The following is a 25,404-nucleotide window of genomic DNA, read 5'->3' as shown; positions in this document are numbered from 1 at the left end:
TACCTGTTACTCTGATTTTGTCATTATTCCTTAGATTTTCATTTTCGTTTATTCACCAATATAACTTGCACGGTTTCTGCCCACATATATTTCAATTAAAATGGGTCACTGAAAAAGAACTCTTCTTGGATGTCTTTAGAAAAATTGCAGCAATTTTGTGCCATGAAAAAGGAAGCCTACATCCTAAAGGAAAAAAAAAAAAGGAATGCAGGCAACTGTGAAAATGAGCGATTGCTGCAGCACTTAAGAGAGACATTGCTGGAAGGTTAACACTGAAGAATCCCTTTCTTTCAAAACCAAGAGCATCCATTATCTGTCTCTTAGGCATGGATCCTAGAAAGAAAATTAAGTTAAATCCATAGCAACCAATTATTGTTAAATAAATGAAATGATCTGTTTTTAAAACCATTGTGCTAATGCTTATAAAAAAAAAAAAGGATAAAAATTACATTGATGTGATGATGCTATAATGCAAAAAAGTTTAACAAACCGCTCTCTGGAAGAAATGGCCGTTATTTCTATTCATTTATAAATCATGTGCAGTGCTCTGTAGGACCCTTAGGTTGTAAAATGGTGGCAGCACTCCATGCATGATCAGACAGAGGCTGTTTCTCACTGTCAGTCAGCCCTGACAAAATGGCACCTGTTCCCATGCTCTCCTGCATCAAACTGTGTACTTGCCTTGCCAGAGAGCCCTAAGTCCCCGGTATATTCGGATGCTGCACCAAATCTGAAGATGGGCTGCCACCGACTGCTTCCCCCATGTCAGGATTCCTGGCTTGCACACATTGCAACTCCTTGATGTCGGCCAGCAGGTCCCACAGCCGGAAAACCACTTGACTGCCTCCTCAGGAGTCACCATTCACCCCAACTGGCACAAGGGCAGCACAATGCAGTCCCAAGCAGTGAATCAGGATCCCTCCCCTGCACCAAGTAGAACTTGCAGCACTCCAACTGGTTCTGAGACAAACTTTAATCAGATTTAGCATTGCTGGCTGCTGCCCCCAAGCTCACAGTCTCGACAAGACTTACCCCAGATGAGAAAGAATCAGGACTGATACTCTGTCCCATGCTCTACAATACCTCTTTCCTTTTCTCTTTTTTTTTTTCAAGTTTGTTGTGCTGAAAAATGAGAAATCCACAGGAAACAGGAGAAAGGTGAAGGGAGGGAAGAAATAAATTTGTGGGGCACCGCATACGAGGGATCTGAAGACCTGTAAATATGACTCTACAGGCTCAAGACAGCCCCAAAGCTCAACTGGGGACCAGTTGACCAACTGGACCAGGAGCAAATCACTCTGAACCAGACACTGAAAAGCGTGTCCACCCACCTGCTGGATATAGAAAATACTGAGGCGATGAACTGGAAGCAGAGTTGCCGGCCTGGCTAGTTTTGCAAAGACAGAAAATAGGGAATATACAATTACAACTAGAGTACCATCACTGTAGACACATACAACTGTACTCCCAATTAGATTAAAAAATTTTTTTTAATTTATTACAAACAATCCCAACTACCCATACATCACTGGTTATCCTGAAAAGCCCGGAACTCTCTCAATCATGCCATTCATTTCACCATTCAATCATACACTTAATACAAATATATAAACTGAAAACTAAAGTACAAATCTGTATCACTAATGAAAAAAGTCCAGTCCTTATTATAGATCATGCATAGTTCATATGAAGCAAATAAATGCTGGCTTCGCTCGCAATGTCCAATGGTTGACTCTAAAATTAATTTCAGGCAAGATAAACCCGCCGCTATCTTGTTTCATCTGCACCTCATTTATTGCTTAAATGATCAACTGGACTCAGAACGGCTTGACGCAGCAAGAATGGAGCTACCGGCACCCCTTCCAGGTCATCCGGCGATAATAAGATTTCTCTATTCCCTCGCTCCTAATTCTTGCCTGAAATTAATTTTAGAGTCAACCATTGGACATTGCGAGCGAAGCCAGCATTTATTTGCTTCATATGAACTAAGCATTATCTATAATAAGGACTGGACTTTTTTCATTAGTGATACAGATTTGTACGTTAGTTTTCAGTTAAGTATATATTTGTATTAAGTGTATGATTGAATGGTGATACGAATGGCGAAATGAATGGCATGATTGAGAGAGTTCCGGGCTTTTCAGGATAACCAGTGATGTATGGGTAGTTGGGATTATTTGTAATAAATTTAAATGTTTTTTTTTAATCTAATTGGGAGTACAGTTGTATGTGTCTATAGTTTTGCAAAGGCCAAGACAGCTGTCGGCAGACCCTTAAAACCAGCACCTCGAAAGCCGGGTTTTTGCTGGTCCAAGTTCCCTGCCCTGCAGTCCAACAGCTCTTTTTTCTCCCATGGGTCCGACAGACCTCCCTTCCTCCGGCTCCAGTGGCACTCCTGCCTCTCTCCTAGTCCTGCAAAACCATCAAGTAGCAGACAGCACTAAAGATGCACTGCTTCCAGCTGCCCTGTTGCTTCTCTCTGTTTGGTCCCTTGCACAGGAAGTTGCATAAGAAAAGGCTGGACCAAACAGAGAGCAGCACAAGGGCAGCCAAAAGCAGCGCGTCTTTAGCGCTGCCTGAAACTTGATGGCTGGACAGGTTCCTGAATGCCTCAAAAAGAGTATCATTTGCCAAAGTTTCTGTTTGCCAGAGTATAATATAGGAACAGAGCCAGTCCTAGCATCGAGTGAATATATTTTCTGCACATGACCCCATTTTTAAGCCCCTACTGACTTACACAATGAGTCTCTGCACATGACCCTCCACATCCCCCAAGGCCCATCCCTTAACAGTAATATGATACAAACTGTTTTCAGTTTTCTATTAACTGAATTAAGCAGTGTTGTTCACATGTTATTCCATGTTGACAAGTAAACATATATATAAAAAGGAAATTTCTAAATTGTTTTCCCAAGGGGAAAGGAAAGCTGACAATTGTTCCTTCCTGCACCACCATCAATGACAATACAAACACTTGCGTTGGTTACAAAGCAAGTACTATACTTTTGTCCAAGTCAAAAACGGGCAGCACTAGGTCAGCGACAGGATAGTTTGAACAGGGATTTCATTCTGGAAGCCTCCACGTACTTTCTTTCAGATGCAAATATACACAAGAAGAAAGGAGCCTGTTTCTGGTGGTCAACTTGATTTTTAAAAGGAGATCCTGTTCAGGATTTTCCAATGAAAATGAGCCCACAGACTCCACAGGCTGTTGGAAAATTGGCTTGAAAAAGTTCAAACTGGTTATTAGTACCAAAGGGGTCCTTTTACAATGCTGTGATAGGTGCTAACATGTACCTAACACAGCAAAAAAAAAAAAAAAAAACGGAGAGCCGAAGGATGCACTCAAGCGTCCTACAGTAACTCGGAAATCTGTGCATACTAAATCATTTTTCTAAATTTTTTTGAAGGAGCATGTTGGAGATGGAGAGTAAGAAGAGTGGCCTAATGGTTACTGTTTGTGGCTAGGCATAGTGAAGTCTATTAATACAGAACAGGGTTAAGAATAATTTTTCCTCTTGACAGAAAATACTTTTAAATGAGACTTTAGCAATATATCACACTGCATATAGCTGCAGACCTAACCAACGAATATAACATCCTGTTACTGAAGCTCACAGATCTGTATTGGAATCCTACCACCTAACTGCTGAAAGCTCCTGGTGTCACAGCATCCCTTTAAATCCCTACCACCCAACCAGATCCTTAGAGGTATGACCACACACCAGATTGCTAGTCTAAGCCTTCATCTATCAGAGCCCTTTTTGTGACTCTACATACAAAGGCACAAGTTTTGGTTCAGGGATAGGCAAGGCTCCTTTTGCCATAATAGTCTCAAATGTTGAAGTCTTAGTCCAATAAAAAAAACCTATCACTTAGCCTTTATTTCTAATAACATGATTCTACTGCTTTGTCACCCTCTTGCCTACCTAACTCACCCCACCCTTTTCCTGTCAGACTGTCATTGGAAAGCTTTTGTGTTTCACATATATACTGACATTTGTCAACATTTGCTTATTTCTAATCTGAAGAAGAAGGGTTACCTTCGAAAGCGAATCAATAAATGTATTAAGTTAGTCCAATAAAAAAGGTATCTTTTTTTTCTCTGTTTTGTTTTATTTCTATTTATTACCTGATAACATGATAAAATCAATTCTGCTCAAACTTAGCAACTCTTGTTCAAAGTCACATGCATGGCTGCCTTTTCCTATGGACATAAGGGGCATCTGCTCCAGGCCCCTGGTGTAATAGGGGGGCCCATAATGCAAAGCCTTTAACACATTATCTCAAAAACGGCAGATGATAACGGGCTGTCAAGTTCTGTCAACAATTAACAGATTCAAATGATCAAACTCTGCATGCAGTCAGCTGGTTTGACAGATATCATGTCTCCCCTTTCAATGCCAAATCATTCATTGTCAGTTGCTGACAATGGAAAATCACATGAGGCAATGTTCAAGTAATTTTTAACACAGAAACTGCTTTAAAGTTCTTTAACAGTAATGATCATAAACAGCCGTGTGAACAATCTGTAATGATCATAAACAGCCGTGTGAACAATCTTTTTTGAAAAAGAAGCTGATGAAACCTTGGAACAGTCGTCTTGTAAGGAACGTGATTTTTTAAAAGTTTTGGTAATCATCAATAGAAATAAAACATGGAAAAGAAAATAAGATGATTCCTTTTTTATTGGACATAATACATTTCTTGATTAGCTTTCGAAGGTTGCCCTTCTTCGTCAGATCAGAAATAAGCAAATGTTGGTAGATGACAGTATATATGAGTGAAACATTAAAGCATTTCAGTGACAGTGTATATGCATGGAGACAGGAGTGAAACATCAAAGCATTTCAGTGGCAGTCTAACAGGATGGGCGTGGATAGGTGTGAGTCAGGGAGCCAGGAAGGTACCACACCTCTCTACTTAAAAGTTTTGTAAACTGATAAATGCTCTAACTCGCATGTTGTTTGATTGTGAAGTATTGTTTGGTATTGTGTTGTGTATATGAGCTTGTAAAACCCACAGGAGTGTAATAATGAGTGCGTACAAATTTCTGAAGCGGACAAACTTTGCAGTCTTGGCTACACGGGTATTAATAAAATACATATGTGAGCCAAAACATTCATGAGATACTGTTGAAAAGCAAATCAGAATAAATAGAACTGTCTTAGAAAGAAGAAAATTGAATCCTGGAATAATTTACATCAGTGGATCCCAACTCCAAATGGGGTAAAAAAATGCTCAGGTGGGGTTAAGACCTATAGAGGCAAAAAACAGGCATCAGCAGCAGCCTGTGTACGTTCAGTGGGAACAAGGCCTGCAGCTGCATTATCAACTGATGTTAAAAGTCATTGAGGGAGAGGGAAATACAGAGGTACAGCAGGGGTCAAAAGAATGTTTTATACTGTAAAATGGAATAATGGCTGAAAAAATTTGGGAAGCGCTAATTTATATACCAACCGTCTTTGTATTGTCGCCAGGCATGTAAGACTTTAATAAATATTTCATAATAGTATACATTTTCTCTGTTCCTAACATACCAGAAAGGGTCAATATGTGCATAACATAGTCAATGACACAGATAAAGAACTATACAGTCCATCCAGTCTGCCCAACAAGATAAACTCATAGCATAAGGAATGATGGGATACTACATATATACTATATATTTGATCTTGATTTGTCCTTGTCATTTTCAGGGCATAGACTGTAGAAGTCTGCCCGGCACTAGCCTTGTTCTCCACCTACTGAAGCTGTCATCGAAGCCCACTATAGCCCGTCCAAATCTTTCCAGCCACGATCACGGCACAGACTGCAGAAGTCTACCCAGCACTGGCTTTGCTTCTCAATTATCGGTGTTGATATCTAATTTTTTTTTGTTTGTTACATTTGTACCCTGCGCTTTCCCACTCATGGCAGGCTCAATGCGGCTTACATGGGGCAATGGAGGATTAAGTGACTTGCCCAGAGTCACAAGGAGCTGCCTGTGCCTGAAGTGGGAATCGAACTCAGTTCCTCAGTTCCCCAGGAACTAAGTCCACCACCCTATCTATCACTGCTAAGCTTGTTTGGTCCATGCCTTCCATACAGGATTCCTTTGTGTTTACCCCGTGCATTTTTGAATTCTATTACTGTGTCCATCTCCACCATTTCCCATGGGATGGCATTCCAGGCATTTACCACCCTCTGCTTGAAAAAGTACTTCCTGACGTTATTCCTGATTTGGACCCCCCTGCAATCTAAATTCATGTCCTCTGTTTCTACCACCTTCCCGCCTCTGGATTTCTGCATTTCAAATGCATCACTCTGACCTTCTTCGCAATAAATGTTAACTGCCAACGCTTCATTATTTTAACTACAGTGTTTTGGAACAGGGCCGCTGTCCTGACGCAGCTATGGCGAAACGTGGACATGTTGACCCAGGTTCTGAAAGTACAGATTGCTTGAGGAATTGAATGAGGAATAAATGAGAAATTTTGTACAAGTTTCCAATAAACAACTTAAATGAAGGGACAGACTACCTGTGACGTGTTGAAGATACAGAGCACTGGGTTTGTGTTTATCTATTTTGGAAGCCCCAGCTGATTTAAGTATTGAGACTGGCTTGATATTTTGATTCATTAACAAGATGATGCATTCAGAAGACAACTTTATTTTAAGCTTTCTAGCGAATTTAGTGCGAAAAGTAGACATTAATAGGAGCTTTGGAAAACTTAGGTCTTCATTCATTTATAGAAACCATGCAGTCAATGTGCAATGCAAGCTTCTGCTCCAGAACAGAGGGCCCAGCTCTACATATGAAAACATTGTTTCAGGTCCAGTATTCATTCAATCCTTGCTAAAATTTTATTTTATACAACTTTGTGTTTGCTTCTTGGGATATCACAACAGCCAACAAGATAAAACTACCCCCTCTCCATTCAGACAATACTGTGAGATTATCCGCATCCGAGGTGAAAGTATGCATGTTTCTGAAGAACCAGAAGGCAAGCTGTAGTGAGAAACTCTTTGAAGTCCTAATTATTAAAGGCACGATTCTATAACATAGGCATGAATATTTACAGGTGCATAAATATTTAGAATAATGGAATTTACCCATATAGATAAGTGTCAAAATTCAGCCTAAGCACTATACTATAAATACCTGCTTAATTTACATAATGTGTATTTGCACGGTAATGTACACATGAGAGGCATATTTTCAAAGCACTTTGGGAGGCTAAGTTCCATAGGTTTCTATGGAACTTTGGGAGGCTAGTGCTTTGAAAATGAGCCCCATGGGCAGAGCACATACAGTGGTGGAAATAAGTATTTGATCCCTTGCTGATTTTGTAAGTTTGCCCACTGACAAAGACATGAGCAGCCCATAATTGAAGGGTAGGTTATTGGTAACAGTGAGAGATAGCACATCACAAATTAAATCCGGAAAATCACATTGTGGAAAGTATATGAATTTATTTGCATTCTGCAGAGGGAAATAAGTATTTAATCCCTCTGGCAAACAAGACCTAATACTTGGTGGCAAAACCCTTGTTGGCAAGCACAGCGGTCAGACGTCTTCTGTAGTTGATGATGAGGTTTGCACACATGTCAGGAGGAATTTTGGTCCACTCCTCTTTGCAGATCATCTCTAAATCATTAAGAGTTCTGGGCTGTCGCTTGGCAACTCGCAGCTTCAGCTCCCTCCATAAGTTTTCAATGGGATTAAGGTCTGGTGACTGGCTAGGCCACTCCATGACCCTAATGTGCTTCTTCCTGAGCCACTCCTTTGTTGCCTTGGCTGTATGTTTTGGGTCATTGTCGTGCTGGAAGACCCAGCCACGACCCATTTTTAAGGCCCTGGCGGAGGGAAGGAGGTTGTCACTCAGAATTGTACGGTACATGGCCCCATCCATTCTCCCATTGATGCGGTGAAGTAGTCCTGTGCCCTTAGCAGAGAAACACCCCCAAAACATAACATTTCCACCTCCATGCTTGACAGTGGGGACGGTGTTCTTTGGGTCATAGGCAGCATTTCTCTTCCTCCAAACACGGCGAGTTGAGTTCATGCCAAAGAGCTCAATTTTTGTCTCATCTGACCACAGCACCTTCTCCCAATCACTCTCGGCATCATCCAGGTGTTCACTGGCAAACTTCAGACGGGCCGTCACATGTGCCTTCCGGAGCAGGGGGACCTTGCGGGCACTGCAGGATTGCAATCCGTTATGTCGTAATGTGTTACCAATGGTTTTCGTGGTGACAGTGGTCCCAGCTGCCTTGAGATCATTGACAAGTTCCCCCCTTGTAGTTGTAGGCTGATTTCTAACCTTCCTCATGATCAAGGATACCCCACGAGGTGAGATTTTGCGTGGAGCCCCAGATCTTTGTCGATTGACAGTCATTTTGTACTTCTTCCATTTTCTTACTATGGCACCAACAGTTGTCTCCTTCTCGCCCAGCGTCTTACTGATGGTTTTGTAGCCCATTCCAGCCTTGTGCAGGTGTATGATCTTGTCCCTGACATCCTTAGACAGCTCCTTGCTCTTGGCCATTTTGTAGAGGTTAGAGTCTGACTGATTCACTGAGTCTGTGGACAGGTGTCTTTCATACAGGTGACCATTGCCGACAGCTGTCTGTCATGCAGGTAACGAGTTGATTTGGAGCATCTACCTGGTCTGTAGGGGCCAGATCTCTTACTGGTTGGTGGGGGATCAAATACTTATTTCCCTCTGCAGAATGCAAATAAATTCATATACTTTCCACAATGTGATTTTCCGGATTTAATTTGTGATGTGCTATCTCTCACTGTTACCAATAACCTACCCTTCAATTATGGGCTGCTCATGTCTTTGTCAGTGGGCAAACTTACAAAATCAGCAAGGGATCAAATACTTATTTCCACCACTGTATGTACAAACCTTAAAGAAACTTCAGACTGCTCAAAACACGGCAGCTAGGCTTATATTTGGAAAAACGCGTTTTAAAAGTGCAAAACCCCTCCGCGAAAAATTACACCGGCTCCCAATCAAAGAACGCATTGCCTTCAAAATCTGCACCCTGGTTCACAAAATTATCTACGGCAAAGCCCCTGGAAACAAGACAGATTTAATTGACTTACCACCAGAAACACATCCAAATTAACGCAAACATATCTAAATCTACATTACCCGAGCTGTAAAGGACTTAAATACAACTCTACCTATGCATCCAGCTTTTCCTACATAAGCACACAACTGTGGAACGTGCTACCAAAATCCTTGAAAACGACGTACGACCACCTAAACTTCCGGTAAATAGTAAAACCCACCCTGTTTAAAAAGGCATACCCTACCAATCCAACCTAAATGCCTGAACTCGGCTACATAAGAAAACTAAAGCACGTAACGAACATAACACAAGTCTTCCACTCTACGATTCCTAATGTGGCTCTGCCACATGAACTTTATCCTACCAGAACACCACATTGTATTTGTTCTCACCGGAGTCTGCAAACGCCCTCCGGTACTATGTAAGCCACATTGAGCCTACAAATAGGTGGGAAAATGTGGGATACAAATGTAACAAATAAATAAATATAACTTACAGAATCTTCAGCATTTAGAGCTGATGTATGTTTTAGAGCCTGTGTGTGTGTGTATATATATATATATATGTATATATATATATATATATATATATATATAGGCATCTATCATGAGCCCTGTTATACAATTGCTCCATGTGGAATACAGCATACTGTTATTTTCATAGCAGCAAGGTATTTTTAGAAAACTCTACTGATATTGAGAAAATAGAACACTGAAAACTGAAGTCACATTTAGTGCCAAAGAGATAATTCACTGCAGATCAGCAAGGAGACCCTACAAATGAGCTTTTGAAAATGTCAGGCACTAGAAATCTCTCTCAATAAATTTTGTACAACTAAAATATGCTCGAAAGATTGGCCAAGCCAGCTGTACCAGTGATGAATTGGTAAATTAATCTGCATTCTGCTGTAATTACAATTATCTAGTTTTAATTAGATTAGGGGTAGCCACTGTCACCAAAGCTGTCAAAGATTTTCATATCCTAAAACAAAAGCCAATGCTAACAAAACCTGGCTTTCAATTGAACACTGATTATATGCTATTCTATTTCCACTGAATAGAGTAAGCAGGATCAACGGCAAAATTATACTACTGAACTACCTTACTGTAAAAAATATCCTTGCCTGTACTAGAGTTCTGAACAGAGCAGCAAGGAAGACAGTGAGCTTCCTTCCTTTAACCTTGGTCTCTGCTGCACTCATCAGAGCAAAATCATCTCAACCAAATCATGAAGATTAATTCCAGTGAATTTCTGCCTCTGAAGAGCAACTTTATCACTGAAATCTTCCAACACAAAATTTATCAACTGAAAAATATGTAATTATTTAATGGATATGCAAGAAAAAAAAAAAAAAGTCCGAACATAATTAACTAAGCCCTTCAAAATCTGTGTCCTTGCTTCCCTGGTGTAAAAATCTTTAAAGAATCATGCATAGAAACAGATAAAAATGAAGACAGATAAAGACCATATGGCCTATCCAGTCTGCCTGTCCATGTCAACTACTGTCCCTTCCTCTCCCTTAGAGATCCCATGTCAGAAACTTCTTTTTCACGGAGAAGGTGGTTGATGCCTGAAATGCCCTCCAGAGGCAGGCGGAGGAGAAAAAAAGGTGGCGGAATTCAAAGAGGCGTGGGATGAACACAGAGGAACTCTAACTAGAAAATGAATGGTATAAAAAGCAAAACTTAAAGAGTTGCATACGTGTTTGCATGTCAAGTGGTGCTTAGATGGCAACTCTGGGTGTAAAAACTAAGGCCGATGATGGGCTGGCTTGTACAGTCTATGTTCCACATATAGAAATCCAGTTTAGGATGGGCTGGAGAGGGCTTCAACGAAGACTCCAGTAATTTGGAACGTGAGGACAGTGCTGGGCAGATTTTTACGAACTGTGTCCCGCAAATGACGTGACAGATTCAGATAGGCTGGAGTGGGCTTAGATGGCAACTCTAGTAGTTGGAATATAAGGAAGAGTAGGGTGGACTATGTCCCAGAAAAGCACTAAAGAAAGACCACGATCAAGTATATAATCTCACATTCATTGTTGATTTAATCTTGAGTTGATAATAAATGTGACTGTTGGGCAGTTCAGATCCTTATCTGCCGTCACTTACTATGTTACTATGTTCTTCTCCTACGTTTTATTGCATTAAGATACAGTTTTCATCCCAACACCTCCACCAGGAGGCCATTCCATGAATTCACCACCCTTTTCAAGAAGAAACATGATGGCAGATAAGAGTCAAATGGCCCATCCAGTCTGCCCATCCACAGCAAACACTATCTCCTCCTTTCCCTAAGAGATCCCACGTGCCTGTTCCATGCTTTCTTAAATTCAGACACAGTCCTCGTCTCCACCACCTCCACCGGGAGGTGATTCCATGCGTCCACCACCTTTTCCATGAAAAAGTATTTCCTTAGATTACTCCTCAGCCTATAACCTCTTAACTTCATCCTATGCCCTCTCATTCCAGAGTTTTCCTTGCTTTGAAAGAGGCTCACCACCTATACATTAATGCCACAGAGATATTTAAATGTCTTTATCTTATCCCTTCTTTCCCACCTTTCTTGCAAAGTATACATATATTGAGAGCCTTAGGTCTGTCCCCATACGCTTTATGAAAAAGACCACTGAGCAATTTTGTAGCTGCCCTCTGGACCGACTCTATCCTTTTTATACCTTTTTCTAGGTGCGGTCTCCAGAATTGCACACAGTATTCTAAATGGGGCCTCACCAGAGACTTATATAAGGGCGCTATCATCTCTTTTTTCCTGCTGGCCATCCCTCTCACTAAGCACCCAAGCATCTTTCTGGCTTTGACCATTGCCTTTTTTACCTGTTTGGCCACCTTGAGATCATCTGATACAATCACCCCCAAGTCTCACTCTTCTTTCGTACACAGAAGTACTTCACACCCTATATTATACCTTTACCTTGGATTATTGCAAGCTAAGTGTATGACCCTGCATTTTTTAGCATTAAATCTGAGTTGCCAATTGCTGGACCATTTTTCAAGCTTCGCCAGATCTGTCGGCATACTTTCCACACCCTCTGGGGTGTCTACCCTATCACAAAGTTTGGTATCGTCTGCAAAGAGACGAACACAGTCCTTCCGCAATATCACTCACAAAGATGCTAAAAAGATCCGGCCCAAGGACCAATCCCTGTGGTACAGCACTGATAACATCCTTTTCGTTGTCAGAGATTCTTCAGGTTACTTCTGAGTCTATCCCCTTTCACCTTCTTCCTATGCCCCCTCATTCCAGAGCTTCCTTTCAACTAAGACTCACCTCTTGTGCATTCATGCCATGTAGGTTTTTAAACGCCTCAATAATATCTCCCCTCTCCCGCCTTTCTTCCAAAGTATACATATTGAGATCTTTAAATCTGTCACCATATACTTTATGACAAAGACCACTGACCATTTTAGTAGCCATCCTCTGGACAGACTCCATCCTGTTTACATCTTTTTGAAGGTGCGATCTCCAGAAATGTATACAATATTCTAAATGAGGTCCCACCAGAGTCTTATATAAGGCATCATCACCTCCTTTTTCCTACTGGCCATTCCTCTCCCTATGCACCCAAGCATCCTTCTAGCTTTTGCTCTCGACTTTTCTATCAGTTTGGCCACCTTAAGATCATCACAAATGTTCACACGAAAGTCCCACTTCTTTCATGCACAAAAGTTCTTCACTCCCTAAACTGTACCATTCCCTTGGGGTTTTGTAGCACAAATGCATGACCCTGCATTTTTTGGCATTAAATCTTAGCTGTTGTTATATCAAGAAACCTCTTACATTATGACATAAAACACTAAACAATTTTTTTATATATATAAATATAGTGCTCAGACCAAGTGCATTATATGCTGTAGGATCCATCTCCTCTATAATACACTTCTCCAACCATCATCGCACTGTCCTCTCCTGCCTGCCTAACTGTAATGCGCATGTGTCGGCATTTTTCTGCAATGTCAGTGATTGGGGCGGTGAGTCATATAAGCTTGAGTTCTCCTGAGGACACCTGGAGGGGTGAAACACGGATACCATGTAGAGAACAAAGTGGAGTTATGAAACTGAGCATAAGCTGAAAAAGAAAATTTAATCGACAAACTGGGATTGCAAGCATATGATTTTTTGTTTTTGGATCCTTCTCCCATGAGCACAGAGTGGCAGCAGTTTGGAAGCACCTGTCCTGCAGATAAGTCAAAACTTCATTTGACAATTTGGTATTTGTGAACACTTCAGAATCAACAGCTAAGCGATTTCAACAATTAGGCAGGCATGGCGGGACACAGTGCAATGATGGTTGCAGACGTGTATTATAGAGGAGTTGGATCCTACAGCACATAATGCACTCGGTTAGAGAACTATATATATATATATATATATATATATATATATATATAAAATAAAAAAATAGTATTTTATGTCATAATGTAAGAAGTTTCTTGATATAGCAACATTTAATGAATATCCAGAAATCAGATCTAACTTACCTCCTCTTATGAACAGAGCAGAAAACTTCACTCCTTCTTCCTTAGTAAATTAACTATTATCCCTCTTATCCTATTCCTACCCAATTTCATTAAGCTACCTCCCCAGCTGCCATCACCTTCATCTGTTGCATTTTCAATCTTTCATTTTCCTTGACAACCCTTCCTGCTGCCTTCAAACATATGATGACAATATGGCTCCTCAAAAATCATTAGAACCTCAATAAAAATCATTCACTGTACCCTTCTTACTCTACCAAATATAATCCTGTCTCCCTCCTCTTCCTTCTGCCTGAACTACTTCAACAGACTTTCTATCTCCACTGTCTTGACATCTCAGAATATTTTTGATCATCTTCAACCCAGGATTTCACCCTCTATACTATACCAAAATGGCCCTGGAGGTCTCCAGTGATCTCCTCATGACCAGAGCCAAAGAATTTATATCCCATCTTTATCCACCTTGATCTAATCACTGCATTTTTGATATTCGACCAATGTCTTGCTCCTCAACATTTTGTCTTCCCTCAAGAATTTCAGGATTCAGCTCTATCCTTTCCCAGCACACTTTGGTGCATCCACTAGTGGATCCTTTTTCAGTGCCATCTCACTATTGGTTAGTATGTTTCAGGGCTCTGTCCGGGCCAATCCTCTCTCTACACCCTTTTCCTGAGAAAACTGATCTCTTCTCATGAACTCCAATATTACTAATGCAGCATAGTTTTACCAGAGGTAGTTCCTGTCACATGAATCAGTCAATTCTTTTCATTGGATGACCAGAGAACTGGATCAGTGGACAATGCTAGATGTGGTTCACTTGGATTTCAACAATGCTTTTCACACAATTCCACATAAGGAACTTATAAAACTGAATACTTTTGGAATGGCTCCATTCTCTCAACCCTCCAACCCCTGCCTCCTTTTCTTCCTGTTCTGAAATCACTGAAGAGGAAACTACATATCTTATTTCCTCCTCGAAACTAACTACCTGTTCCTCTGATCCTATTCCCACCCATCTACTTAACACTATCTTTCCTACTGTCAACTCCTCAATCTTTCACTGTCCACTGTGACTGTTCCTGATGCCTTCAAATATGCCATAGTCACACCACTCCTTAAAAAACCTTTATTGGATCCTACCTGTCCTTCCAACTATCGCCCCATCTCCCTCCTCCCTTTCCTATCCAAGATACTTGAACGTGCTGTTCACCGCCGTTGCCTTGACTTTCTTTCATCTCAAGCTATTCTTGATCCACTTCAATCTGGCTTTCGCCCCCTTCATTCAACTGAAACAACGCTTGCTAAAGTCTCCAATGATCTGTTCCTGGCCAGATCAAAAGGTCTCTATTCTATACTCATCCTTCTCGATCTATCTGCTGCTTTTGACACTGTTGATCACAGCCTACTCCTTGATACGCTGTCCTCACTTGGATTTCAGGACTGTTCTTTCCTGGTTTTCATCTTCTCTCTCCCAGTGTACCTTTAGTGTATACTCCAGTGGATCCTCCTCTACTTCTATCCCATTGTCAGTTGGTGTACCTCAGGGATCTGTCCTGGGATCCCTTCTTTTCTCCATCTATACTTCTTCCCTTGGTACTCTGATCTCATCCTATGGTTTTCAGTATCATCTTTACGCTGATGACTCCGAGATCTACCTCTCCACACCAGAAATCTCAGCCGAAACCCAAGCCAAAGTATCAGCCTGCCTTGTCAGACATTGCTGCCTGGATGTCTCAGCGCCATCTGAAACTAAACATGATCAAGACCGAGCTTCTCATCTTTCCCCCTAAACCAACCTCTCCTCCTCCCCCATTCTCTATTTCTGTGGATAACACTCTCATCCTTCCTGTCTCATCAGCTCGTAACTTTGGGGTCATCTTCAACTCCTCCCTCTCCTTCTCTGCACATATTCAGCAGACTACTAAAACCTGTCGTTTCTTTCTCTATAATATCAGCAAAATTCGCCCTTTCCTTTCTGAGCACACTACCAGAACCCTCATCCACACTCTTATCACCTCTCGCTTAGACTATTGCAACTTGCTTCTCACAGGTCTCCCACTTAGCCATCTCTCTCCTCTTCAATCTGTTCAAAATTCTGCTGCACGACTAATATTCCATGAGTGTCATTATGCTCATATTAGCCCTCTCCTCAAGTCACTTCACTGGCTTCCTATCCGTTTCCACATTCAGTTCAAACTCCTCTTATTGACCTATAAGTGCATTCACTCTGCAGCTTCTCAGTACCTCTCCACTCTCATCTCTCCCTACATTCCTCCCCCGGAACTCCATTCACTGGGTAAATCTCTCTTATCTGCACCATTCTCCTCCACTGCTAACTCCAGACTCCGTTCCTTTTATCTTGCTGCACCATATGCCTGTAATAGACTTCCTGAGCCGGTACATCAAGCTCCATCTCTGGCTGTCTTCAAATCTAAGCTAAAACCCACCTTTTTGATGCTGCTTTTAACTCCTAATCCTTATTCACTTGTTCAGAACCCTTACTTTAGCATCCTCACTTTAATATTCCCTTATCTCTTGTTTGTCCTGTTTGTCTGTCCTAATTAGATTGTAAGCTCTGTCGAGCAGTTGACTGTCTCTTCATGTTCAAGAGTACAGCGCTGCATACGTCTAGTAGCGCTTTAGAAATGATAAGCAGTATTAGTAGTAAAGTGACTGACTGGGTTAGAAACTGGTTGTGGGATGCAACGAAAGAGTAGCAGTAAAAAAAAAAAAAAAAAAAAAAAAAGAGTTCACTCTGAGGAAAGGGGAGCTATCAATGGAGTGCAATAGGGACTGAGTTCATGGTTGGTTCTTTACAGTGTTTTTGTAATCAATAATACAGAAAAGCTAAACTAGGAAAGGTTTGTCTCTTTGTGTATGATACCAAAATCTGCAACACGTGAATAAGATGAGGAGGATTCTAGCAAAGATTGAGGAATGGTCTAGAGTTTGGCAGCTAAGAAATGCATGTTCATGCATTTGGACTACAAAATCCCCTTGTAATGTTCCATTGGGCTAAGCTCTTCTGTGTATGAAAGAAGACAGATCCCGGAGTAGTGTAAGGTAGTCAAATAGGTATGAGAAGAAGGAAAAGCCAGAAGGATGCCATCAGTTCACGATTCTAGTTTTTGATTGCAATATTTTAGGAAGTCTCACTTGGCATAGGATTCATCCTAGAATGTTTTTTAAGGTTCACTACATCTTTTTTTTTTTTTTTTACCATCGCTCGGGTGCACAGAGACGATTATGCCTCTCTGTCACTGATGAGACCTTATTTGGAGTACTGTGTACAATTCAGGTGACGAGTAAGACAAACTGGAGGAATTGATCTAGAAGGCAGCTACAAAATGGTCACATTTAATTCATGATTTATATCCTGCAACATACCTATACAGGTGGGTTACAAGTATGGGAACAAATTGTAAGCCCTTTGATTACAATTTGTTCTCAGCATTGGAGTGCTGTTTTTCAGCGCTGATCTGTTAGATGGGCACTGTTAGCTCTAGCTCTAGAGTTCAGAGAGACAGGCACTCATCATAGCTATATATAATTGCTGCCAAGTGCCCAAGTACAAAACAATATATAAAGCATCAAAATATTACTACTGCTACTACTAGTACTGCATCCACAATACTATCTGTGCTTACCTTGTTTATTGAGAGCATCTCGTAGTGCCGGGGTGATCATCTCTCTGGCTTCGCCATCTTCACCCATTCCATTCTTCTCTTGAAATGGACCGACCTTCCCAGACCTTTCTGCAAGCTCTCGTTCTTTCTGTCTCAAAATAAATTTCCAAATTTTAGACATAACTTTCATATTGAGGCAAAGGGCTTTTTGACAGCTACAAATGATGTAAAGCATTTAAATTGAAGAAAGTAAAGATTTGTGGTTTACAAGATAGTAAACTGAGCCCTGCATAAAACCTTCTCAGGGAACAAAGGGAAAAAATGGTCTTCAACAGATAAGAAAACTGTTAAGAGAGCCAAGTCTGTCATATCTAAAAGTATGAAGAATTAATTTTGAGAATGCAATTACTTTTCTTAGGGCTGTGTCCAAATCAGGTTTGACATAACAAGGACCAATGGTTTGCCTCCTAATGTACAAATTTAAAAACTGAAGGGGTACCTGTATAATCACAGGTGTAGCAGAGTGGCTTTCCTCTTAAATGAGCAGATCATTCTTTCAAATACCTTGGAATACAGTTGATAATGCATACTTCTCAGATCTAAAGGTTAAATGTAGATAATTTATTACAATCTACATCCAAAATTCTGTTGGCTTAGAAACACCTCCCTCAGTCTACATGGTAGGACCCAGTTATTTAGAATGACAGAGTTTTCACATTGCTTGTATGCAGACTTTTGAAGAATGTATTCAGATATTATAAAAGTTATTAACCAAATTTTATTGGGGCAGGTGAAAACCAAAAACACCTTTTAGATTGTTCTGGGGTTCTTGGCGTGAGGGTGGGTAGGAACTGTCAGATATAAAGATATATAATCAGGTGTGTTTGCTCCATCATTTGGGTGACTGGATTTTAGATTTGCCTTTACAACTTGAAAAACAATATTTTAATCCCTGGCACTTCAGTTATCTGCTTCACACCCCCTTACACATGCTCCCTCCAAACATGAGGAATAGTATTCTGCTCTGTCCTTTGCAACACCTTTGGTGAGCAATTACTGGTTATTGGAAACTATCTGCAGAAATTTCTGATTTGTTGCCTCTTCAAGGTAACACATCCTTCTCATCAGGCACAGACAATGAGACTTTCCACCTCTGGAGTTGTCAGGGAATACATTGTTTGTCCAGTGTGTTTGGAGCTAATGGAAAGATAAAACATATAACTCAATTAGGAGATGGTAGCTTGATATGAGTGAAAGACAATTTTGCTTATAGTCAGCTTTCACACTAGGTCTCCTCCCTGGATCTAGAGGCGTTACAGGCCAAACATAGTACTAAATTTCAAGCATTTTTTGCAGGTGCCGAGGAAGAACACTTCTCAGTTTCTACACTACATTTAATCCTAATACAGATTTCTCCAAGACAAGATATGTCTAATTCAATGCAAAATGGTGTACAGATTTAATTCCAAGTCTTACTATTAATGCAGACAGTGAAGAGTGACTTTGCAAGGAGGAAAAAAGATCTCATACAACTGTGGCAAATAAAGAAAAAAATGCTTTTGTTTAGCGATTCTTCTGCACACAGTGTAAAAAGTAATCATGGCTCAAAAAAACCCCTGTAAGTGGTGGCCACAGGAAATGTGGGTCTTGCTCGTATTGCACTATGGCTTACGAATGTACTGAATTTCTTAATCCTGTGGATGGCAAGACATACAAGTTGAGACACCAGACCACGTGTGGATCTGATTATGTGGTATATGTTCTTTAATGTACTTGTAGGAAGCTATATGTTGGCAAAACTGAAAGGAGGTTAACTATACGTTTGAGTGAATACAAATCTTGTGTGACTAACCAAACATTGGGGGCACCTTTGGTGTCCCATTGCAAAGATCTGCAGCACAGTTTTGATGCGCTTAAGTGTTGGGTGATTGACAGCGTTGCTAACCACGTATGAGGGGGAGATCACAGCAAGAGGCTTTTGCAAATTGAAGAGCGCTGGAATTTCGTTTAAAATCTTTGGAACCTCATGGATTGAATTCAACTATGAATTGGACAGCATTCTTGTAGTCTGCTTGTTTAATTTGATTTTTTTGTTCTTGTTTCTTATTTTTGTTTTTGAACTTTCATTGGTTGTTCTGTCATCAACTGATAATGACGTGGCAATTTTTGACTGGGAAGCAGCTGACTTTAGATTTCTTTGTGTTTTCTTTTGGCATGATCATTTTTAGTTCATAGTCTGTGTTACAAGAAAAAACTTTTTTTTATTGTTTTAGAACCAAAATGGTCATCAGTGTGGTTTCCTGAAGAAGCGGATGCGAAACGGGACCGATGGGACCGCCAATGTTAAATCAGCCAGCTGGGGTGTAACCATGCTTCACATGAACTGCACAGCACCACAAAGATAAGTTCTTTATTTTTAAGGTCAAGTGCGTTTTGATTAGCACCATTTAGAAATGACTGAGGGGCAGTGCTGATGACATGCCTGAATGATAATATGTAAGATAAGAAGATTTTATACTGCAAAATAAAAAAAATACAAAAATATTTTCAGGGGTTTTTTTTGATCCAATGATTACTTTTTGCACTGTGTGCAGAAGAATCGCTAAACAAAAGCATTTTTTTCTTTATATGCCACAGTTGTATGAGATCTGTTTTCCTCCTTGCAAAGTCACTCTTCACTGGTTGGGTTTTGATTAGTATCAACAATGATTTCAGTGAAGCTGATCTGTGTTGCGGTTTTTACTATTAATGCAGACCTAAGGGAATGTCAATTTTGTATATTACATCGAGCTTATGTCACCCAAGAACAGTTGTTTAGAATGTAGAAAATAGACTCTCCTCTTTGCCAGAAATGCCATACAGAGGTGAATTCACTGTTTCATGCCTTGTGGGAATGTCCTAGCATACAGTCATTCTAGAAATCTATAATAAATTATTTGGCGACAAAATTGCAATCTTCTATACCAGTTTCACCAGTGGGTTCCTTTTGGAACGTTTTGAGGTTATTGCACGGCTGGGCAGGGCAGGTCACCAAATAATTAGGAATAGTCAATAAAAAAATTAATTTTTGGAGTTTGGACAGTATCTGATTTGCCCTCTTTTTGGGCATGGTGTAATAAATTTCATGCTCTGATGTTGATGGAAAGGAATAGAGCTAGGACATCCATCAAGCTTAAGAAGGTTTTCTTGTCTATCTAGGAAATATACTTACAGACTGTCACCCAGGGACCGAAGCGGGGTTCTTAACTCACTTTGAGAAGACTAGGGAGTCTTGACGTGGTACTTACCTAAATATGTTTTATGTATCAGGGGCGTAGCTACGGGTGGGCCTGGGTGGGCCCAGGCCCACCCATTCTTGGCTCAGGCCCGCCCAATTGGTTGTCCTTCTCCAATTGGAGGCGGGGGGCTGTACGGCGTGGCCTACATGCTCTACCTCCAGTCCTCAGCCTGCACCTGCTCTTCGCGCCCCACCTCTCGCGCTACCTGCGCACTGCCTCCTGGAAGCCCCGCTGCGGGCGGCCGACGTCGAGCCCGAGACCCACGCCGCCTTCCTGCTGGGCGGGGCCGGCGTGTACACGGTGGCGGCGCTGGTGCACACGACGCTGGAGCAACCCGAGGTGGCTGAGCAGGCCCTGGAGCGCTTCCGGCAGCTGGGCCCCGTCTGCGCACCCTCCTCAGATTCAGCCTCAGACGGGCCTCAGCATTCCCCCGCGGGACGGTGTAAAAGCCTGGGAAGATCCCAAGGATCCTGCTGTATCCATTTTTTTACTTTTGCCCTCCCTCGCTGCCACAAACAGGGCCAGGTACAGGATTCAGCCCAGTCTGCAGTGCTCTGCTCCAAGTGCATAACTACAGTCATTTGAGAAACCAACATTCAAGCCCAGGTAAAACCAAATGTTTTAATTTTTATTATGTGTAATGCTGGACTGCTGGTGGGTTTAAAAAAAGGTTGTAGATTTCATGTTGGTGTGGATGGTCTCTTTTTTAATTTTAACCTGGGCACTGCAGAGCCTATCCCCACCTAGAAACCCACCAACATTAAATACAAAAACGTAAAAAAAATTATTTTAACCTGGGCCTGGGTACTGCAGAGCCCAGGATTTAAAAAAAAAAAAGTTTTATATTAATGTAGGTGGGTTTCTGGGTGAAGGTGGGCTCTGCCATGCGCAGGACATTAAAATACAAAATGTTTTAGATTTAATGCTAGTGTGCTTTAAGGTGGGGTGGGATGAGATTAGGAAGGGCAGGGGAGATGCAAGACGGGGGATGGGTAGGGCTTAGGACAGGGCTGATGTTGGGCTACAGGGAGGGGTGGGGTAGAGTAGAGCTATTGCCTAGCTACAGGATGGATAGTGGATATCTTGTCATATGTTGAGGTGTTTGCCATTATAGTAGACTTGTGTCTGGTCAAGTTTAAGATACGGGATAATGTAACTATATAAAAATATTGTTTTTTTTCTATTAAGTATGTATGTGATTTAAGTTGGTGTAGGTCAGCTGTTGGGCAGACTACTTAGAAATTCATGATCAAATGCATTCTAAGGCATTATTTTGTAGTATTCTAAGAAACACTACTCATACTTATATACATAGTGCCCACCCATATTAGCTCTGGGCCCACCCAAAATGTCAGGTCTGGCTACGCCACTGTTATGTATGTGTGTGGAACTTCAGAGTGTCATAAGAGTACAGACCTTCTGAGTCTGTACTCTGAGTGGAGGAGTGGCCTAGTGGTTAGGGTGGTGGACTTTGGTCCTGGGGAACTGAGTTCAATTCACACTTCAGGCACAGGCAGCTCCTTGTGACTCTGGGCAAGTCACTTAACCCTCCATTGCCCCATGTAAGTCGCACTGAGCCTGCCATGAGTGGGAAAGCGCAGGGTACAAATGTAACAAAAATAAAAAATAAATAGTGATGATATTTCTTCCTTTTGGGGTTTGGTTATAAGTTGGAAAAAGATTTGGGGAGTAGGTGGGGGGCTCTATTATAACCAAAGAACCTTATCTGTCTGATAGTACTTCAACCTAGAGAATGACATGGGGATGGGGACATGCGGTAACCCGCGGTAAATCAGTCATAAAAAGAAAAATTAACGCATTTACCGAGGGAGCAAAACATTTTACTGCACCGCAGAGATGCTGGGCAGGGAAGTATAAGGGACACAGAGATGCTAGGTACACAGAGATAGTGTCCAGACAACAAAAGATATTTTGTGATTAGAATATGTGCGATTGTGTATCCTGCCAGAGCTGGTGTTAGACGTGGTTGGGGCTCAGGGAACAAATCTGGGAGGAGACCCCAAAGCCCACTAACAGACCACGTCTTCTTCAGTTTCCAGCTCTCTCTGGCCATGGGGCATTTGTCCTAGTTGCACTCCCCTAACAGCATCCCTGGCATGTGTGATCTTTATATTTTGCACAGTATAGGAGGAAATGCATCTCTTTCTATTTCTTTGGTGTGGCTTCTTGGGGTTTTCGTTTAATATATGTTATCATTTTTGGTCAGCTATTATATATTTGGCATTTGTGTTGTGTGTGACCGAGGTATTCTGTTAGCATGAATTTTCTATGTAGAATTCTGTAGTAATTTGGCTTGTTCAGTTTTTCCAATAGTGGAGGGGATATTTGTGAGGGGGGAGGGAAGACGGGGGGGGGGGGGGGGGGGGGTTGATCCATGTTCTGTATTAGTTGTGATTTATAAAATGACAGTTGTCAGTTGTGATTGCCTTCAGGGGAGGAGTCAAGATGGCGGCTCGTGCCTGAGGCTTTGCGGACGCTGAAGCTGATCTCCCTTTCTGTATTACCTTTTTTCAATATGCTGCACACAAAGAGGAAGGGTGCAGTGAAGGGTGTTCTACCGTCGGCCCAATCACTGCCCCCAGGTCAGCGAACGCTCCTGCAGTTCGCCACGAGCACCCCTGTGGATACCGGCGAGAGGGATCCCGCTGTTGGATTCGTCGGAGGAGCGGTGTTTCCACTTGGGACAGAGACATCATTCCCCCACCAGAGCTTAACCCGCCACTTTGCCCTGTAGCCCTTCGGATGAGCGAAGAGGACTCGATGGGACCGGAAGTCGGTAACCAGAGGGCCTTAGACGGAAGAGCTCTTCCCCAGGACGCAGATGGTGCGATCATAGAACCAATGGTTCCCCAAGCGGTGACTCTGCATTCTATTTGAACAGCTATTCAGCAATTAACATCTGCGGTCACAAAAACCTCCCAGGATACAGCATTGCTGGTAAATAAGTTTCATTCTTTAACATCAGCCTTGGAAACTGTTAAGACTGGAACAATTCAATCAAAAAACTGAAATAACATCATTAAAATCTGTTACAGATACTTTGATAAAAGACAAAATGAAAACTTGCTTAAAATTATAATATTTAGAAAATTATAATAGAAGATTAAATTGGAGGTTATTGAATTTCCCCTTTTCAATTGGAATCGCTCCAATGGATTTCTTGAAAAAATACTTAACGGAAGTTTTGGTTTACCCTCACTCCGCAATACCACCTATTAATAGAGTTTACTATTTGCCTGATAAACTCTCCAAGGTGAATCCAATCGATAATAATCAAGGTCCAGAAATAAATCTGCAGGATCTATCCGCGTTTTTGGAAGAATCTATCTCAGAAATAACTGCTCAAAGGACACTACTGATATCCTTTGTCTTTGAGCAGGATTTAAAAGTGTTACTAAGACTTTATTTCAAGAACGCATCTAAACTTTTTCATGGTCAAAAAATCTGGATTTTTCCAGACGTGATTAAAACTACTCAGGATCGCAGGAGAGCTTTTCTTGTTTATAGAGAAGAGGTTAAAACTATGGGGGCTACATTTTTGTTAGCTTACCCTTGTAAATGCTGTATCAAATATTTAGGGAACAAATACATCTTTTTTGAACCAGACCAGCTGAAAATGTTTATAGATGCTAAAAAGCTGTCCAAGTAATGTGTAGAATGTATTACGGATGTGGAACTATGATGGGGGATGAGCCAGGCCATTTACTTCGGTACTGAATTTCTTTTACTTTTATCTCCTTTATTGCATTACTCCCCCCCTCCCCCAATACTGTTGTGGTCTAAGAAAGTAGATTAAGTTTCATAGTTAACTTTGTTAGGGTATGCTAAATAACATTTTCATTGTTTTAAAATAACTTTGAATGTTGTTGTATAGCAACCCATGTAAAGTATTACTGCTGCATTTCCATTTATAAGTTTATCTTGTAAATCTTGAAAATTCAATAAAGAAATTAAATATCAAAATAAAATGACAGTTGTACAGAATATTGTTTCTTTTTATACTTTAATAAAATGATTTAAATATAAAATAACTGTTTGAGGCTTGTGCGGATGGGATCAGACAGAGCTCCTGGGGACAGGGCAGGGAGGGGTACAAACTGTCCCCGTGTCATTCTCTACCTCAGTCCCCTATGAAGACCACCAGGAAGGTAAATATTCCCACAGAGAATCTTGGATCACCTTGAAGGGGGCAATTTTCAAAACAGTACATACAGGTTTAAGGTCAGTGGATACTTTAAAAACACAGGCTTTGCAATAATTCTCAAAAAGAAAAATTATATGCACTTTTCTTTTCAGAACTATCTTAGGAAGAAGCACCCACAGAAAATTTTGCCTGCTGTTTCTGAGGATATTCTTTCCAGCCCAAACACACATAGTTTTGAAAATACTCACATAGTTGTCTCCCCCAACCTATCCCTGGATCAGGAAAGTCTCCATGAAGTTATCCCTGTCATTTTCCCACAGGAAAACGATGCCCACTGAGGAGAACCATCCTTTAAAATTTATAACTAGGAGAAATAGGAATCTTAAAATGTATATACATAGTGAGCAAAGTATTGCCATATTAATCCACCTGAATATATAGAAATAAGGGTCAAACAAACTGACCTTATTAATTACATTTCCTTCGCCAGTTCAGTGAAGATTTAACACTGGGTTTAACTAGTTTAGAATCAACCAGATTTTAAAAATGAGAGGCAATAGATGCATTTTGCTTGATAATAGCATGGTATACATGAGACACTATGTACTATGCAGTATTATTGTTGATTGACGTTTCAATAAAAATTAAAAAAAAAATAAAAACAAGAGAGAGACTGGTGGCACCTTTATAAACTAACAAAATGTATTGAGGCATAAGCTTTCTAGGACAAGAGAGTCTACTTTGTCTGATGCCTCAATAAATTCATTAATCAG

At 41.0% G+C, this 25,404-nt stretch overlaps 1 protein-coding gene across 2 annotated transcripts in view; it reads right to left on the bottom strand.

The window, feature by feature from the left end:
• LOC115456489 (S-adenosyl-L-methionine-dependent tRNA 4-demethylwyosine synthase-like) overlaps positions 1–25,404 on the bottom strand; it is a 347,580-nt gene that overhangs the window by 264,072 nt on the left and 58,104 nt on the right. For both annotated transcript variants that reach the window (XM_030185600.1, XM_030185602.1), the window contains exon 8: positions 17,210–17,336. In XM_030185600.1, coding sequence (XP_030041460.1) covers positions 17,210–17,336 — 127 coding nt within the window. The remainder of the gene's footprint in view (positions 1–17,209; positions 17,337–25,404) is intronic.

Source organism: Microcaecilia unicolor, chromosome 13 (genome assembly GCF_901765095.1).
Source record: "Microcaecilia unicolor chromosome 13, aMicUni1.1, whole genome shotgun sequence".
NCBI classification, from domain to species: domain Eukaryota; kingdom Metazoa; phylum Chordata; class Amphibia; order Gymnophiona; family Siphonopidae; genus Microcaecilia; species Microcaecilia unicolor.
This window is presented reverse-complemented; position numbering and strand designations above follow the sequence as displayed.